At 39.3% G+C, this 18,044-nt stretch overlaps 1 protein-coding gene across 1 annotated transcript; it reads left to right on the plus strand.

Annotated features, from left to right (window-relative positions):
• The first annotated feature begins 1,021 nt into the window (after positions 1-1,021).
• LOC116563214 (tripartite motif-containing protein 43-like) lies at positions 1,022-9,473 on the plus strand. Its single transcript, XM_032295805.1, has 7 exons — positions 1,022-1,131; positions 2,947-3,361; positions 4,653-4,748; positions 5,817-6,047; positions 7,039-7,061; positions 7,585-7,682; positions 8,781-9,473. Exons 2-7 carry the CDS (start codon positions 2,951-2,953, stop codon positions 9,272-9,274), a joined length of 1,353 nt encoding a protein of 450 aa, XP_032151696.1. The 5' UTR covers positions 1,022-1,131; positions 2,947-2,950; the 3' UTR covers positions 9,275-9,473.
• Positions 9,474-18,044: the final 8,571 nt, after the last annotated feature.

An 18,044-nucleotide genomic window follows, 5' to 3' on the forward strand; every position in this document is an offset into this window, starting at 1 on the left:
ATGTCATAATGATTGTTTTATATAAAAATGACATGCTTTTTCGATTCATACACCTTTTTACATAATTTTAAAGCAGATACTTTACATATATGTGTACATAAATGTATACAACAATGTATGTATTCATACTTTAAAAATTAGGTAATAATTATTCACACAATAATAATTATTTAATAATTATATAATAATGATAATTATATAATTGTTATTATTACTGTTTTTTGAGATAGAGTCTCCCTCTGTCACTCAGGATGGAGTGCAATGGCATGATTTTGGTTCACTGCAACATCTACCTCCCGGATTCAAGCAATTCGCCTGCCTCAGCCTCCCAAGTAGCTGGAATTACAGGTGTCTGCCACTGCACCTGGCTAGAGCTTTCTAGACTTTCTCTGCTGCTCAAGCTGGGATAAGCAGTGCCAGTTAACATAGGAGGGAATCCTATGTCCCACAGTTGCTGACAGACCCTGGAAGCCTTCATCTGGAGCATGAGGAGCAGGAGAAATATCCCTTCTGGAGTGGAAGCCAAGAGTGTCCTTAAATTCTTACATCACAATGAAAGTGAATCAGCTAGAGGCTTTGGCTCACGCCTGTAATCGTAACAGTTTTGTAGGTCAAGGCAGGCGGGTTACTTAAGGTCAGGCGTTCCAGACGAATCTGCCCAACATGGTGAAACCCCCTCTCTTCTAAAAATGCCAAAAAGTTAGCTAGGCGTGGCAGGGGGCACCTGTAATCCAGCGACTTGGCAGGCTGAGGCAGGAGAATTGCTTGAACCTGCGAGTCGGAGGTAGCAGTGAGCTGAGATCACTTCACTACACCCCAGCCTGGGCGACAGAGCAAGAATCCCACCCCCCGCCAAAAAAAAAAAAAAAAATCTGATCGGAAGAAACCTAATCATCTATGTCAACACCCACCTACGCCGGTGAAATCCAACCAATTAGAGGAAAGGGGTGTGGCGTTCACAGATGTATAAAAGGACACTTCAGGAGCCAAGCTCGTTCTACTCCAGAACCCACAGAGTGGTCTTGGAGACTTCCAAAAGCTACTGGCACTGCACCGTGAGACCCTGATCCCTGAGCTAAACTCATCTGATTCGACAGCAAGCTTTGCTGAGAGCATAGATCGATTTCTGAGGTAAGCACACAATTTCCTGAGTAGGAGCTACTGTTAGGTTACAAAACAAAACAAACAAAATTTGGGAACTTGCATTTATGTGCAAACTTAGATTTTCTGAGATGACATGATCTCATTTTCTGATTTTCACAAATGGCTCCATTTCTCTCTCAAAATTATTTTGAACGTGATCCACAGGTTTACAAGCTCCTTTTATTTAACCTATTTACGAATTAAACATTTCTGTCATGTCTCTTGCTACATGATCCTCAGATTAATGTTATGATTAATTTTTTACCTAATGTATTTCTTAGTTGTTTTAAAGATTGTAAGCATTTTGCAGTAGTTTCCAAATATCTGGTAATTTTAAAATCTCTGTGGACTCTGTAAATGGGTTAGGGGTATTGCAATGTGTGTGTATAAATGTGTTACATTCTATTCTACCAGTGGTAATGTGCCTGTGTTACACTGTGTGGCTATACATAGATAACTGCATTCAATGGTTTGGGCAAACATTTTTTTCTAAAACATAGTAAAAGTCTCTTCAGAAACCTCAGTTACTCTGTCAAAGAAAGCCAGAAATGAGTATTTATGGAGAAAAGTGACATTGGCATTCATGCGGAAACAACAGAAATGGAGAGTCTGTATAGCTATACAGTGTAGAAACCATGATTTAGGTTTTCCACTTCTTCGGTTTTTCTGCTTTAGACAGGATCACCCAGGCTGGAGTGCAGTGGTGGAAATAAAGCTCACTACTGCCTCTACTTCCTACTTCAAGCAATTCTTCAGCCTCATCCCCCAAAGTAGCTGGGACTGTAGGCATGTGCAAACATGTTGGGCTGTGTGTGTGTATGTGCCTGTGTGTTTAGAGACAGGCTGATCTAGACATTTTGTCATGTTGCCCAGTCTATAACTCCTGAGCTCAAAAAATTTGCCTAACTTGGCCTCCCAAAATGCTGGGATTACAGGCTTGAGCTACCTTGCCTGGCCTAGGTTTATTTATTTATTTATTTCAAACATCCTTTTAAAACACTGACTCTCTAGTGCCTATTATTATTGCATGATACTTAGTATTTTTCTGACTATGTGAAAGAGTAATGCTAATGCTTCCAAAGAGCTTAGAAAATATTTCTATCCTCTGTTTACATGTCTACATTTTATCAATATATCCCCAAACAGTCCAGGAATAGTAAACATGCCAGAAAGGTTTTGTTGATCAAATTAACGTTGCAGCCTAGAAAAACAATGACTTTTTTTCTTTCACCTGGAAGAAGTACCTGTACCTTGATGTGTCTGTTTTACTTTGGAGAGTAAAGGCTAGCTTTTTCCGATTTTGGTCAAAGTATGAGTTCTGCTCTAACATTTTCAAGCAGGGGGCCTCTGTAAAAGTCATGATGGATAGTTAAACAAAACAATGAGAGTAAAACAGTTTAGTTAGCTTCCCCTCTCTAAACCAATCACTGGCAATTTAGAATGGGATTGATTTTCAGACCATTAAAGACTCACCCCTTGAGTTTATAGGTTAATGAAACCCTTGAAACCCAAGCAATTTTGTGGACACTAACATCGTAAAAAATCTGACATTCTTCTATGCAAAAAAATCAGGGTTTGGGAAGCTGGTTGTGTGTTCACTGGAGAACAATCACATTTTTCTACAGAGGTTGATGTCTCTTAGTGCCTGAGTTTTTGATTTTTTCTATTTCTGTCTTTGCAAATTAAAGCTTAATCTTTTCTAGAAAAAAAGGATGTTATTCAATCAAAACATGATTCAAACTTTGCTTGGATCTTTGTCTCTCCAGGGTAGAAGACTAAATTGTTGTGGTTTTCTTCCCTTAGGAAAATGGACTCAGACTTTCCACTGGCCTTCAAGAAGGAACTCACCTGTGCCATTTGCCTGGACTACCTGGTAGACCCTGTCACCATAGGCTGTGGGCACAGCTTCTGTAGACCCTGTCTCTGCCTTTCCTGGGAAGGAGACCGAAATCCTGCCAATTGCCCTGCATGCGGGGAACCATCACACCAAAAGGACTTCAAAACTGATATTCTTCTGAAGAATTTAGTGACCATTGCCAGAAAAGCCTGTCTCTGGCAGTTCCTGAGCTCTGAGAAACAAATATGTGGGACCCACAGAGAAATAAAGAAGATGTTCTGTGACACGGACAAGAGCCTGCTCTGCTCGCTGTGCTGTGACTCTCAGAAGCACAGGGCTCACAAACACTGTCCCATTGAAGGGGCAGCTGAAGAATGCCGGGTAAGAGATAGCTGTGACATCACCTGAAAGCTGGTGGCAAATAGATGAGAAGGAAGATGATAATCATCATTGTGATCACTCCATTCTTTCTTTCTTTTTTCTTTCTTTCTTTTTTTTTTTTTTTTTTTTTTGAGGCGGAGTTTCGCTCTTGTTATCCAGGCTGGAGTGCAGTGGCGCAATCTCTGCTCACCGCAGCCTCCACCTCCTGGGTTCAGGCAATTCTCCTGCCTCAGCCTCCCAAGTAGCTGGGACTACAGGCGTGCACCACCATGCCCAGCTAATTTTTTTTTTTTTTTGTATTTTTAGTAGAGACGGGGTTTCTCCATGTTGACCAGGATGGTCTCGATCTCTTGACCTTGTGATCCACCCGCCTTGGCCTCCCAAAGTGCTGGGATTACAGGCTTGAGTCACCGTGCCCGGCCTTTTTATTTTTATTTTTTTTAAATATATTTTATTGCATTTTAGGTTTGGGGGTACATGTGAAAAACTTGCAGGATTGTTGCATAGGTACATACGTGGCAATGTGGTTTGCTGTGTGGAGAAATAGGAATACTCTTACAGTGTTGGTGGGAGTGTAAATTAGTTCAACCATTGTGGAAGACAGTGTGGCCATTCCTCAAGGACCTAGAAATAGAAATTCCATTTGACCCAGCAATCCCATTACTGGGTATATATCCAAAGGATTATAAATCGTTCTATTATAAGGACAATTGCACACGAATGTTCATTGCAGCACTGTTTACAATAGCAAAGACTCGGATCACTCCATTCTTTACTCAGTGCCAGGTGCTTTTGGAGGTACTAGTGATGACAGTTTGAATACAATATGAAACTATACCTTCATGGCGCTTGCACCCAAAAAGAGGGTGATTAAGTAAATGTCATCATTATTTTGACTCTACAGTGTAATGCTAAAAGCAGTGAAAAGCTAGCAAAACTACAAGTGCAATGAAATGTATTTTGGACATGTATTTAGTATTACTCGACAAACAAGGGCATAGTACACTACAAAAGCTGGGGGCTAGCGTAGTGGATTCCGAAGCAGGATGTTTCACTGATCATTATCTGGGTTACAAGAAATCGTCACTTAGCAGCTGCTGAAACAGTTATACATGCTGAAATCTCAGAATGGAAAAGTGTTAATTGAGGACAAGCAGTGATAAATTTTGTTTTTCCGTTTTCCTCTCTCTAGTGCATTTATATATTGTATCCCTTGCCTGCATATACCACTCAGAGTGTGGAATCTATGGTATTTGATTTTCTGTTGTTCACCCTCATATTTCTTTTGTAGGAGAAGCTCTTAAAGCAAATGAGGATTTTATGGGAAAAGATTCAAGAAAATCAGAGAAATCTAAATGAGGAGAGAAAAAGAATCACCCTCTGGAGGGTAAGTATGAGATTATGTATCCTCAGGACGTGCTTGAGACAGACATGCTGACAACAGTTATATTAGCAACTTGCGTTGAAATTCCCATATGCCAGATTTTGTCATGTGTTCATCCATAGGCTGGAAAACAGCCTGCCTGTTCAATATAACAATTGTTCACGTGTTGTAGAAATGTTTTTCATGTAAGTAAAAAATAAATATAAATTCTGAAAGGCAAGTATGTGCTTAAAATTAACAGGTGTTTCAGGCAGAGTTTTCTGTGTGAGATGAATTATGTAATATTGAGTAAATAGTATATAATTGAGAAATAGACATTTAACGGTGAATATGATGTTGCTCCTAGGTAAGGCAGTGGGTGGGAACAGTAATTTAAGAAAAATGCCTCTGCTGGTGAAATCTGATAGCGAAGGTCCCAGACCACAATGCCAGTTCAAGTAGGAGAAAACGTAACAAGATGAAAAGCTTCGGAGAAGGGACAATGATGACTGGGGGGAGTGAGAGAATAAATATGTCAATATTGGGAGGAGAAACACAGTGGAATAGGGATTCACGGTGATAGAATGGCAGGGCAATACAGAGCCTGCGGATTTAAACAGAGGAAAGAGAGGAGGCAGAAAAAAGGTAGTTTCAGAGATGAGGGTTAAAATGTTTACTAAGATCTTTTTTTGTGTGGCGGCTTCTGATCCTGATTGTAAATTACTAACAACATTTCTACTGAGAGTTTAGGCTGTGAAGTACAAAGATTTGAGGCCACAAAAGCTAATTGAGTAATAAAGATTATATATATTATTGATGACAATTTAACAATCAATCAAAAATTTATGTATTTTCTAGTAGTATTTCAGATTTGAAATAACATATATTTAAACAAGTAAATCTAAAGGGTTTTTTTGCAGGTTTTCAAGAAGTAATGAATTAGATAAATTTTGGAGAAAAGGTCTTGTTTAACTCATCATGTGGTTTGTAAAGAATAAAAAACAGCTGAAGGAAAGAGCAGGATGAATTTGTGGGTTCTGTGAGGTGGAAGTAGACCTGGGTATGTAACCTACAAAATTCATGTCCCTGCAGGGCTATGTGTATGTCCGGGCACTGATGACCAGGGATGAGTATAGAAAGCAACATCCAGTTCTCCATAAGGAAGAAAAACAACATTTAGAGAGACTGTACAAGGCACACAAAGAGATATTTCCGCAACTCCGGAGAAGTTGGATCGACAAGTATCAAAAGAAGAAACACTTGAAAGAAATGTATCAGGAACTAATGGAAATGTGTCATAAACCAGATGTGGAGCTGCTCCAGGTAAGAACTGAGGCTGTCTCTTGAGACACTTTGTATTAGCTGATATTTGCATCTTTGCCTTCCATTGGGTACCAAAGACATATTTCTTTGTGTCCTCCATTGATGGTAAGAGTCATTCTCACCTGGTTATAGTGATAAATTACAACTCCTAACCTAATCATGAAAACAAACCGTTTATGGAACTGTACAAATAGATTTCCATTGAACCTTCTTTACCTCAAGCTTTCTTCTCCAGTTCATTTCATTTAAACTGTTGAAGAAAAAAATTTCATGTGAAAATTCTATTTTTGTCTCCATGGCATAATACCTAGAAATTACGGGAAAACTAACATTTCTTTCTTTCTCCTATTGGGGAGTCCTAGGTTTGAAATGTCCTTGATTTGAGGCACATTAGCCTTTGGAGACTGGCCCTGAAAAAGAACGCAGGGTAGACAGCTGCAGCAATGCCCAGTCACCACTCACATCTTTCTCTCTCATTCAAATTCAGGGTCCTGAAGTTAGCAGAAATACATTTTATGAATAGGTTTTACTAGTATGAATGTTGGAGATGTGAATACATTTAAAAAGAGCTGCAGTGGTAGTATGTGGTACTTCTAAAGTTTTCAAAACCTAAAGCCTAGATGGGCAGGATAACAAGTTGTTTGTTATCTGTTTGTTTGTTTTGAGAAAGAGTGTTGTTCTGTCACCCAGGCTGAAGTGCTGTGGCACAATCTAGACTAACTGCAACCTCTGTCTCCTGGGTGCAAGCGATTATCCTGCCTTAGTCTCTTGAGTAGCTGGGACTACAGGCGTGCACCATGATGCCCAGCTGATTTTATTTGTATTTTTAGTAGAGATGGGGTTTTACCATGTTGGCCAGGCTACTCTGGAACACATTATCTCAGGCGATCCACCCATCTTGACCCCCAAAAGTGCTGGAATTACAGGTGTGAGCCACCACACCCGGTCAGAATAACAACTTTCTAAAATCTTTTTTTCTCTCTCTTTACAGGATTTGGGAGACATCATGACAAGGTATGTTTTGGCCATCATGGTAAGCTGAAGCACAAGGCATGCTATGAAAAACATCAAGCTGTTTCCAACAAAGTGAAAACATGCTTTATTAAGGGCATAATGTGTCAGTGTGACTTTGTGTGTATGTTTGTGTAGTCATGTGTTTGTTTGTTATGTTGCATATGTTAGCCTATGCCCTCTGTCAGACGTTAATCTTTCTTACTTTCCCGAGTAACTCGGGGTAATGTTTCAAAGAGTTCAATGCAGAAGTTGCTGGAATATAGTTGCCTATTTTTAGGATTCAGAATCATAATTAGAGACAAACTATTTGGTGGCATGTAGGGAGAGAGGCAATTATCTTTCAGTGGCAGGACAGAAATGGAGTGAATCGTTAGAAAATTTCCCTAAGAGAGCCACAAACCCATCCTAGCATGGTGGAGTTACATTAAAATATCAGAAGTGGGTTTGAATGAAGGGTTTTCTGTTGGAAATGCTTAAACACAGAAACCAGAACGGTTAACCAACTGCACCTGCTTCCTTGCAGGAGCGAGTCCGTGCTGCTGAGCATGCCCCAGCCTGTGAATCCAGAGCTCACTGCAGGGCCCATCACTGGACTGGTGCACAGGCTCAACCGCTTCCGAGGTGAGTGTCACCCTCTTGCTGGGACCAACATGTATATCTTCAGTTATGGTTTTCTATGGGCAGCTTTCCCAGTGTAATGATCTTTCATCTAGAAGAAGAGAATCGTCTGTGAAAAGTCTTTATAGTTAAAGTTTCACTATCATCAAACAGACAAAATTAAATGAAAGCTGGTGAAATGTAATAGGAATCAGCCATATAACAAATGACTTAGAAAAATTAAACATGCAGAAGGGCTCCTTAGGACTTAGAACCATTCTCTGATACAATTTCATGTATACAAGTATTACATGAGGTATGCAGGACTGAGTTAATTCAAGACATTTCAATTTCAAATTGAGTGCCACTAATGATTGTGATTTGGGTGACGGTGTTTATTTTTAAGTACATTTCAGGTGAAGTTTCATAGCATTTGTAATTTTAATCATGTGCATTTAAATCAACTAAAACATACATGAATAACTTACATAACAGTGCAAAAACTGAGGCGCCATGAACAATAGGAAAGTGATTTGGTGGGTGATGAGGCCTTAGATAGAACTCCAGGGTAGATCATGATCAATCAGGCAGATAAAAGAAGTCTGTGCCTGAATGTGGCGTGAAAGCCAGATAATTCTTACAAGGAATCTACACTTTTCATTAGGCGGATTCAGATTTTCTCTTTAGGTGTGAATTTGCTAGCATAAGTGGCAGATCATAATATTTCTGGCAAAGTGATAACTTTGTTATTTAGGTTTAAGAATGGCTTCCCACCTCATCTCCTGTCCCCAACCTGCTGCTCTGCCCTGACAGAGAAGAGGCATGGACATAAATTTTATTGCTATGGACTTGGCTGCAGTGCAAGATCTTTTAGTTTTTCAGTTGTTAAAAAATGTAGCTAACTAGACATAGGGGTGACCGTCCTCCTCTTCACAGTCTTTGAATTTATAAAAATAGAGATCATTGTAGTTTAGCCACTTATTTGTGCAGATATCCTAACACCCTTTGATTCCAACATTTTTCCAGACAAAAGTTGCCTTTTAATCATGACCTGTGTTTTCTAGTGAGAGTCTCTTTCTTATCTGAACTGCTTTTCACTGGAACATTCTCTTTTTTCTACAGTGGAAATTTCCTTCGATTATGAAGTAAGCAATCACATTATCAGGCTGTTTGATGATGTGAGAAGCTGGATGAGTAGAGCTAACCGGGAAGGTAGATCTTTGAATTCTGACAGACCTGACTACTTTGCTGCATGGGGAGCCCGGGACTTCTCCTCTGGGAAACACTACTGGGAGCTGGATGTGGATGACTCTTGGGACTGGGCTCTGGGAGTCTGCAAGGACTCCTGGATAAGGAAGAATGGCACCATGATTACATCTGAGGACATATTTCTTCTTATATGTGTGAAGGTGGATCATCATTTCCGTCTCTTGACCACCTCTCCAATGCTTCCTCACTATGTAGAGAAGCCTCTGGGCCGGGTTGGTGTGTTTCTGGATTTTGAGAGTGGAAGTGTGAGTTTTTTGAATGTCGCCAAGAGTTCCCTCATATGGAGCTACCCGGCTGGCTCCTTAAATTTCCCTGTCAGGCCTTTCTTTTACACTGGCCACAGATGATCAGGATGAAGAAACTGACTGTTTGGGAACTGCATGTACAAGGGAGCCCTTCACTGTTGAGGCAAAGGAATCATACTGTTCAGGCTTTTTTTCTGCTTTAGTGTTACCTCATTTCATTGCTATTAAATAAAAAATATGTAAAATGCAAAACATTATTGCACGCTTTCTTACAATTAAAATAATCTCTTATGGCCCATTACCTGAAACATATATTGTGGTTTTCCACTGTTTTGGGAATTTATTGGATGGAATTCTGGAAATATGTGGGTGCATGACTCAGACTTAATGATCTCATGCAGGAACACAATTTGCACATCATGGACAGACAGGAGTTCATAAAATGCACTTGTAAGCGAGAGAGCTCCCTCCTACTGATACAGTAAGTTCTACATCTCATTATCTCAGGGGGACAAATTCATTTTACACAGAAGTTTTCACTGACTCTTTGGGCCAGAATAGGGATTTAACAGTCATGTGTCCTATGGCGACAAAAAGACACTATTAGGCGATTTGATCACTATGTGAACATGAGAGTGAACTTACAAAAACCTAGATAGAATATCCATCTACAGACATAGGCTAAATGGTACAGCTATTGCTTCTCTGAGAACTTGTTTGCAATGTCTGAGCAACAACCAAAAGTGTTTAGCCCACATTGACTTCTGTAGCTGTTTAACAAATCAAACCCAGGGAAAAATAGATGAGCAGACTGTCTGCTTTTACATGTGTTTATACTTCCAATTCACAGATTGTGAATTCTCACTGATAACCTAGACCTGAGTCACAGAATGGCCCATTGGAGATGAATTTTAAAGGGAACGTACGAGGAGCTGAAGGAAATGGGCCATAACCAAGAGGTGGAGCTACTCCTGGTACTGACTGACCATGGGGTATCAGGATGTTGAACATTCACATGCACAGGTGTTTTTCCCCTCTCCTGAAATGCATTCTTCACTTTGTTTCCATGATTTGTTTCCAGAAACACATTTCCATAACTAATCCTACTTCGTGGATGTAGTCCCTCCAGGGAATTTTACCAGAACAAAAGTTCCTCTTACTTTATCCACCAGTGACAAAACTTTATGAAATGGCCAAGGTATCAGCCCCAACAAATATTCCCCATCTAAAGTCAATAATATATTTTGTTTTTTCGAATATTTGTAAAATAACGAGTGATTCATTTATATCAGGTTAATTTGGACACATGGCAATATTGGAGGTTTTGGGAATCTAAATATTATTTTTCATCCACTCTCTTTCGTAATAGGGTCTTGGGAAGATGACTGAGTAGATTCTTCATGGTTACTGTGGAAAACAGGCTCTCTGGGCCTTTTCTCCCTTCACTTGTATAAAGAATGTCTTCAAAACTCAGACTTTACCAGGATAATAATTAATGACACTATGATAGACTAGGTTTTTCATTACAGAAGAAATCTAAAATGCTTTCCAGAAGGGAAAATAATATTTTCATAAGCTGTCTCCAGATCTCACACCGAACTTAGTGGAAGATTCGTCCTATAGAAAGCACAAAGTCTTTCTTTCTTGCTTGCTTGCTTTCTTTCTTTTTTAACAGGTGTTTGGAGACATATTACACAAGTGAGTGTATAGCTAGATTTTGGCAATTTTACATGACATATGCAAAGAAAGTGTTTGAAAAAAGGGGAGAAGGAAACACTAAAATAAACAAATATATAAACAAAAAAAGAATGAAAGAAAACAATCATCTCAGTTTATTTATTTATTTATTTTTCTGAGACTGAGTCTTGCTCTGTGACACTCAGAGCGACAGTAATAAACTGTGGTCCAAAGGTAATCAGGCAGATTTAACCTGAGATACAGAGAAACTAGCCTACAAAGAAAGGAAACTTTGATTATAAAGTTTTGCACCAGGCTGGAGTGCAATGGCAGGTTCGCGGCTTACTGCAACCTCCGCCTCCCATGTTCAAGTGATTTTCCTGTCTCAGCTTCCCGAGTAACTGAGAGTACAGGCACAAGCCAAAATGCCTGGTTAATCTTTGCACTTTTAGTGGAGATGGGGGTTTCACTATCTTGGCCAGGCTGGTCTTGAACCCCCGACCTCTTGATCCACCAGCCTCAGCCTCCCAAAGTGCTGGGATTACAGGCATATGCCATTGTGCCTGGCCTGATTTTTTTTTTTATATATATACACTTCTAAATCCTGGATAGGTGAAAGACAAAATGTTTTCTGGATAATGAGAAAGTCACCAGAGGAAGCAGCAGGAAAGAGAATGGGAAAGTATTTTAGAACTGAAAAAGCGTTGATGATTTGTTGTTCATATATACAGGTATACACACACACACACTCACACACATACATACACACACATACGCATATATATAATCAGTTGATGTTCTGAAAAATAGATTAAACAAACAGTAAAGTGTTAGAACCCTGGAAGTCCCTAGGGAAGCTTGACGCTAAGGAACAAGAGCACACCAACAGGCACCAGCAGATGCAGCAAGTCATCAATGGTGGAGTGACATGGAATTCAGCTGAGAGCAGTTGGAGTTGAGCCCTGCTGCTGAGAGGTTGTACTTCAGGGGAAGAGCATCTTCCCACTCCACCCTTCTCTGCCACCCCACTTATCTGCCAAAAGCTACTTTCTCCACATATTCTTGCACATATTCTCCAAGCCCACCTACGGTTGGAGTTTTCTGGTACAACAGGGCAATAATCCCAGAATACAGAAAGCCCTCTGTCATTGCAATAAGGCAGAGGGTCTAATTTAGCTGGTTAATGCAATCCACCTGTCGACAGCTAAGCTAAAAGAGCACACTGCAACACAAGCACAGGGGTCCTTTTATTTTATAATAGTATAAATTCTAAAATTTAAAGAAAGGTCTCTTTTATTAACTACTATATTCCAGGAAAGATAACATTTAATAAGGTAATACAATGTCTAGGACATAACAAAAATGTAACAAATATTTGAATAATTAAACTAAAAAATGCATAAGGGATTTGAAAGTTTTGCTATTAAAGATAGCGGCATTCATTCAATGGTTTCCATTTTTTAGGATTTCAGGTTGATGTGAAAACTAGTTAAATTCTAGAAGCTTATTTTAAACCTCATCAATTTTTCCTTTGTTTAGAAAGTTTCATACGTGTGTAGGGAGGCAGGGAGTACAGAGGGTGTATTAGCACAGAAGCCTAATGTGTGGGCGTGGGTGATAAAATCATGGCAGTTATGCATTATTTATTATTTTTATTTTATATATACATATATATGTTTATATACATAGAGATAGATAAATAAAAATTTTAAAATAGAGACAAGGTCTCACTATGTTACCCAGGCTGGACTGGAACCTGGGCTCAAAGGATCCTCTCCCTTCAACCTATGGCACAGCCAGAAATATGGGAGCTGGCCACCATGCCTGGCTCTTTGTTTCATTTTAATTTAATTTAAGGTCATCCCCCAGGCCATGAGAGAAGAGATGGGAGGACAGAAGAAGAAAATGCTGACATGTACCCCCTACTTGGTATTCTCATTTCACTATCATACAATATCCCCTTATTTTTGTTTTAATTATTACTCTGCCACCACTAATTATACATTTACTAGTATATTTCCACTATCAAATATACTTCTTGACTATACTTTAGAAATTGACAAATGCTTGTTAATAGAAAAAGAAAGCCTAAAGCCTGGTCAACATCGCTGTCTTCCGTACCTGGGTAAGACTGTTGCTGTGGGGCCTTGAGCAAGTTTCCTCAAAATAGGAAGCTAAACTAGACTTTCAAGATGGGGCTTATACACCAGATCAAACTGAGTATTAGCCAACAAAGGGACCAGGCAGAAGCAGCTTTCCATAAGACACACCAACCATTGTGCCATGTAAGGTTACCATTGCCATGGCAACACCCAGGAGTTATCATCCACTGCCAAAGCAATGAACTGACAACCCCAATGTGATTAGTCCTTCGCTAGAAATTTCTGCATAAACTGCCCCTTAATCTACATGCAATTGAAAGTAGGTGTAAGCCATGACTGAAAAACAGCTGTGAGCTGCTAATCTCTGCCTATGGAGCAGCCCTGCTCTGCGGGAGCAGTCACAAAGCTGTAACATCACCAGAGCTGGAACACTGCTGCTTCAATAAAGCTAGTTACCTCTACCTTTGTCTTGCCCTTGAATTCTTTCCCTAGCAAAGTCAAGAACCCTCAAAGGCTAAGATCCATTTTGAGGCTCACCTGCACTGCTTACTTAAACTGCTCACCTAAATTCCCTTTGCCAAAGTGTCATTTATCAATCCTGGTGATAAGAGCTTACATTTATTGAGCACTTACCATGTGGCATGCATAGGAATATGTTTTAAATGCTTAAAATATAAAAACCTCTATAATCCAACATCTACAATGAAGAAAACTGAACCTTGGACAATTTAGGTGATTTGAGCTAAGGCAACTTGATCTCCCACGTCTCTGCTCTTCATTTTGTGGTGTGTTGAGTCTCCAGTGAAAGGGTGTAGGTAATAGACCAACATTCCAGTGACCATTGGTGAGGGTCAGGTCACATCATGCCACTAAAGACTTTATAATACCAAACACAGAATATTAAATATCTGCTGTCAATATTAAAATATTATTAATAAAATATTTACCACATAAGTTACCGCTGTCACTCCGTCTCATCACTGAAAAATCTGTAACTTTCCTGCTACAACAAGCCCAATCCAGCTTCTCTTTTCTTCTCAGATGGCTTTGCATCTCATCTTGTCAATAAAATGGAGTTGCCGGGCGTGGTGGCTCAAGCCTGTAATCCCAGCACTTTGGGAGGCCGAGGCGGGTGGATCACGAGGTCAAGAGGTCGAGACCATCCTGGTCAACACGGTGAAACCCCGTCTCTACTAAAAATACAAAAAAATCAGCTGGGCATGGTGGCGCGTGCCTGTAATCCCAGCTACTCAGGAGGCTGAGGCAGGAGAACTGCCTGAACCCAGGAGGCGGAGGTTGCGGTGAGCCGAGATCGCGCCATTGCACTCCAGCCTGGGTAACAAGAGCGAAACTCCGTCCCCCCCAAAAAAAATAAATAAATAAAAAATAAAATGGAGTTTATGTAATTTCTTACATTTATGCTCACAACCATTTTTCCTTAACCTTAATAGCACTCTTCATCACTGCATTTCAATTGTTACACAAAAATACAATTTAATTTTTTTATGGCTGGACATGGTGGCTCATGCCTATGATCCAGAACTTTGGAAGGTCAAGGCAAGAAGATTGCTTAAGATTTGAGACCAGCCTGGGCAACACAGCAACACCCCATCTCTACAAAATATGTATGTATATATGACCCAGGCATGGTCTCTCACACCTGTAATCTTAGCTACTTACTAGGCTTAGATGGGAGGACCCCTTGAGCCCAGAAGTTGAAAGCTAAAGTAAGCTCTGACTGCACCACTGTGCTCCAGCCTGGGTGAGAGAATGAGACCTCATCTCAAAAAAATAAAAATAAAAAACAGTTGTATACGAATATATGTTTACAAAAATGCCTGCTTTGTTCTAGACATGGATTGTTGTGCTCTGAATATTACCAAGGACCAACTTGGTTGTAGAGACCTCCACCCAGGCAGCACTTAAGGCATTAAGAAGCAGACACCCAGATAGAACAGTAAAGCGGGACTCTCCAGGGACCAACAGCCTTCCGAGCTGAGAGCCTCAGGAGCTGATAGCATTCCAGGCTGAAAGCCTTGAACAGATTCTCACCCACATAGTTATTATCTCTGAGCAGGTGATTATTATTAACAAATAGGTATTCTGTGTTTTCTCATAGAACCAAGATAAACTAGGTAGGCAGCTGGTGCCTGCTTACCTAGATCAAAGATAAACTAGAAAGTATACTTAAACAGAGAGACACTGGGGCAGGGTCACATAGCCCATGCTTAAATAATTGTTTTTGCCAGTGTATGATATACATATACTGTTTTGCTATTCTAGAATGCCCCAAGTAGTTTTCCACTTGGGTGGGGAGGCCAGCTTGGTTTTCTTTACCGCTGTTCTTAGCAAACAATATATTTTGTCATACACTCAGCATTTTTCAGCAGGATATATGCAGTTCGTAATATTCTTCTTGCATAAGAATCAAAGAATTAATATAAACAAATATTTTTTTCTGTAATAGCATTAAGAAATATTTCCAAAATATAGGTAAGATAATATGATAGAAAATGTTAAAGGATAATATCAAAAATGTAAGAAATAGATTAGTGTCCAGATTCATATGTTAATGAACTTTTATTATTTATATATCTTAATTTATTCTGTAAGGTTGATTTTGAAATTTTCTCAGGGATGACCAACATGTGCCAGTAAAATATAAAGATTCCTAGCTAGTGATAAGAAAATATGAAATAAGTTTTACAATGATGGAGATTGTCAGGAATTAAATTGACATACGTATTAAGCTACTCACTAAGAATGAAATTATTTCCATCTCATTTACTATAGAAATACACAAAATACCTTTACATTACAAAGAGTGATACAGATAATAATGAGTGCATATTTTTATTATAAATTGAGAAACCCATGTTAAAACAAAAAAGGAAAGAAAATATCTTGGATTAAAACACAAGATAAACAATGACTAATATGTAAAGAATTTGTATCATGTATAATTTATTCATTCTCATAAAACTGAGAGTACCTTTCTCAGTCAAAACCTCTCATGGGATCTGTTAGGGCACAGGCTAATCTACTCTAATAAAAAGCCCAATTTTAAATAAATGGGAGGTTATGTTTTTCTCATCTGCTTATCTAAATAGAGGGAGGTGGTTATTAAAAAAAAAAGACTGATACATTCAACAACTGGATTTCATCTCTATGCGCCAGAAAGTGAAATTTGTTGCCATCCCCTGTTCAGCAAGAAAACTGAAAAAAAAACCTGAGCAAGAGGACCTGAATGTAAGGAAATGATGTGGTGTTTTCCACAGTACTTACTTCTGTTCCCATCCTATTGCTTCAAGTTTAGGCATGCAGCACACTGAACTGCCAGGTGTATCTGGAAATGCTGAATACACACTAAAATTATTTTTATTTGTTTGCTGGAGACAAAGTCTCACTATGTTGACCATGGTGGTCTTGAACTCCTGAACTAAAACAACTGTCCTGCCTCAACCGCCCAAAGTACTGGGATTAGCGGCATGTGCTACTGTGTCTGGCTTTTTCTGCCCTTTTTTTTTCTTTGATTTAGATGAAAAAGAAAATTAAATGACAGACACAGTAGAAGAAATACCCAGAGTCTGTGTTCAATGAAAATCAGGTGATTCTTTACTAACGAATTGCTTTTGGTTACAACTGGGAAACAGTATTCAGGAATAAGTAAACTTTGCTTTTCACCACTGTGGAGGTGGCCAGTGTTTCCCCATTCAGCAACTGGTTAAGGGTCATATGAGAAGAAGGGTCTTATGTGTCTTTTAATCTCTTAAATTGACTAAATCAAGGTGATTACCAAATTATCAAAATACTTATCAGCAATGTTTTCTTGTTTTTCTGTCTGTACTTCCTAGACTCTTTAGTTAACTTTCTCTCTTCTCCTCTCACACATTTTTTTCCAGCACTTTACTAGCTAACAGGAAAAGTCCATTACCTTCTGGTGATTTGCGTCTCTCCAAGTGATCTGATTGCAGAATTTTACCTTCTGGGCTTTCAACCCAATTCTCCTTTCTATTTACACCTAAAGCTCCTGGGCTTTCTCTATTGACACTAAAGTTTCCATAAGCAACAGCCATTACCCTCTCAATTTTACCTTTTTTTTTGTTTGTCATGCATTCCAATAAAATTTTATAACGAATCTTATTTAGCTAAGATTTACTTGTATATACAGGTGGTATTAGCTACTATGGACATTTAAGACACATCTTTAATTTTGGGATAGGAAAAAGTGCTTATCAGTTTGATAAATTTTCTCAGCCATAAAACCAAACATTTATTATATTCTTCTGTTTTGATAACTTCTAGTAGAATTATTATCATCTTGGACATTTCCAAAATTGAGAAATAAAATTAAGGTGATAATTCTGGGAACCTTCCCAGTTATATAAGAAACCAACGATTCCTCACCTCCTGAAGAGGTTATTGATTAATTTGCCTTGTCACATGTTTGGGGGCAGAAGTAAAATTCTTCATAGTGTTGTATTGGACCGAGTGTAGAAAGTTAGCACCAAGACAAAAGTATGCCAGATTGCAGGGTCATTTATTATGCTGGTGACCACAGAGGACTCACGTCTCTCCAACCTGTGGCGTCAAAAGGAGGGTGCCAAGACTTTTTATACCCGAAAAGCCACCTTGGGAGTGGGGGTGAAGAGCGGGGATGGTGATGAAACTTTCGGACATTCCAAGGGCTAGGGGATTCTGTGATTCACCTCCTGGGCGGAGACAAGGGTGGGGGTCTCCGGACATTCCAAGGTCTAGGGGATTCTGTAATTGACCTCCTGAGTGGAGACGAGGGTGGGGGTCTCCAGACATTCCAAGGGCCAGGGGACTTTTGTCATTCTGTTTGTTACTTCTGTGGTTTACAGAAGTCAAAATAAGCATTTGTTTACACACAGATCTTAGTTATTCTGGGCTGCTTATTTTAGTTATTACTAAATAACTAAAGCAAAGGCTAGCAGTTCTGGCACAATATCACATTCCCGCCTGTTCTTTTAACATGTATTAAATCTTTAATAGGTTTCCTCTTTTTGACACAAGGGCCCATAGTTGGATCTCAGAACCATCAGTTTGACCGAATCTATTCCTTCCTGGAT

The sequence above is a fragment of the Sapajus apella genome, unplaced genomic scaffold (genome assembly GCF_009761245.1).
Source record: "Sapajus apella isolate SASKATOON/1434 unplaced genomic scaffold, GSC_monkey_1.0 scaffold34, whole genome shotgun sequence".
NCBI classification, from domain to species: Eukaryota; Metazoa; Chordata; class Mammalia; order Primates; family Cebidae; genus Sapajus; species Sapajus apella.

Bases quoted from the DNA above. Each gene is read 5' to 3' on its own strand.
- LOC116563214 (XM_032295805.1), top strand. From the start codon at position 2,951: ATGGACTCAGACTTTCCACTGGCCTTCAAGAAGGAACTCACCTGTGCC. The intron at 6,048-7,038 runs GTAAGAACTGAG...CTCTCTTTACAG, and splicing joins CAGATGTGGAGCTGCTCCAG to GATTTGGGAGACATCATGAC. The intron at 7,683-8,780 runs GTGAGTGTCACC...TTTTTTCTACAG, and splicing joins CAGGCTCAACCGCTTCCGAG to TGGAAATTTCCTTCGATTAT.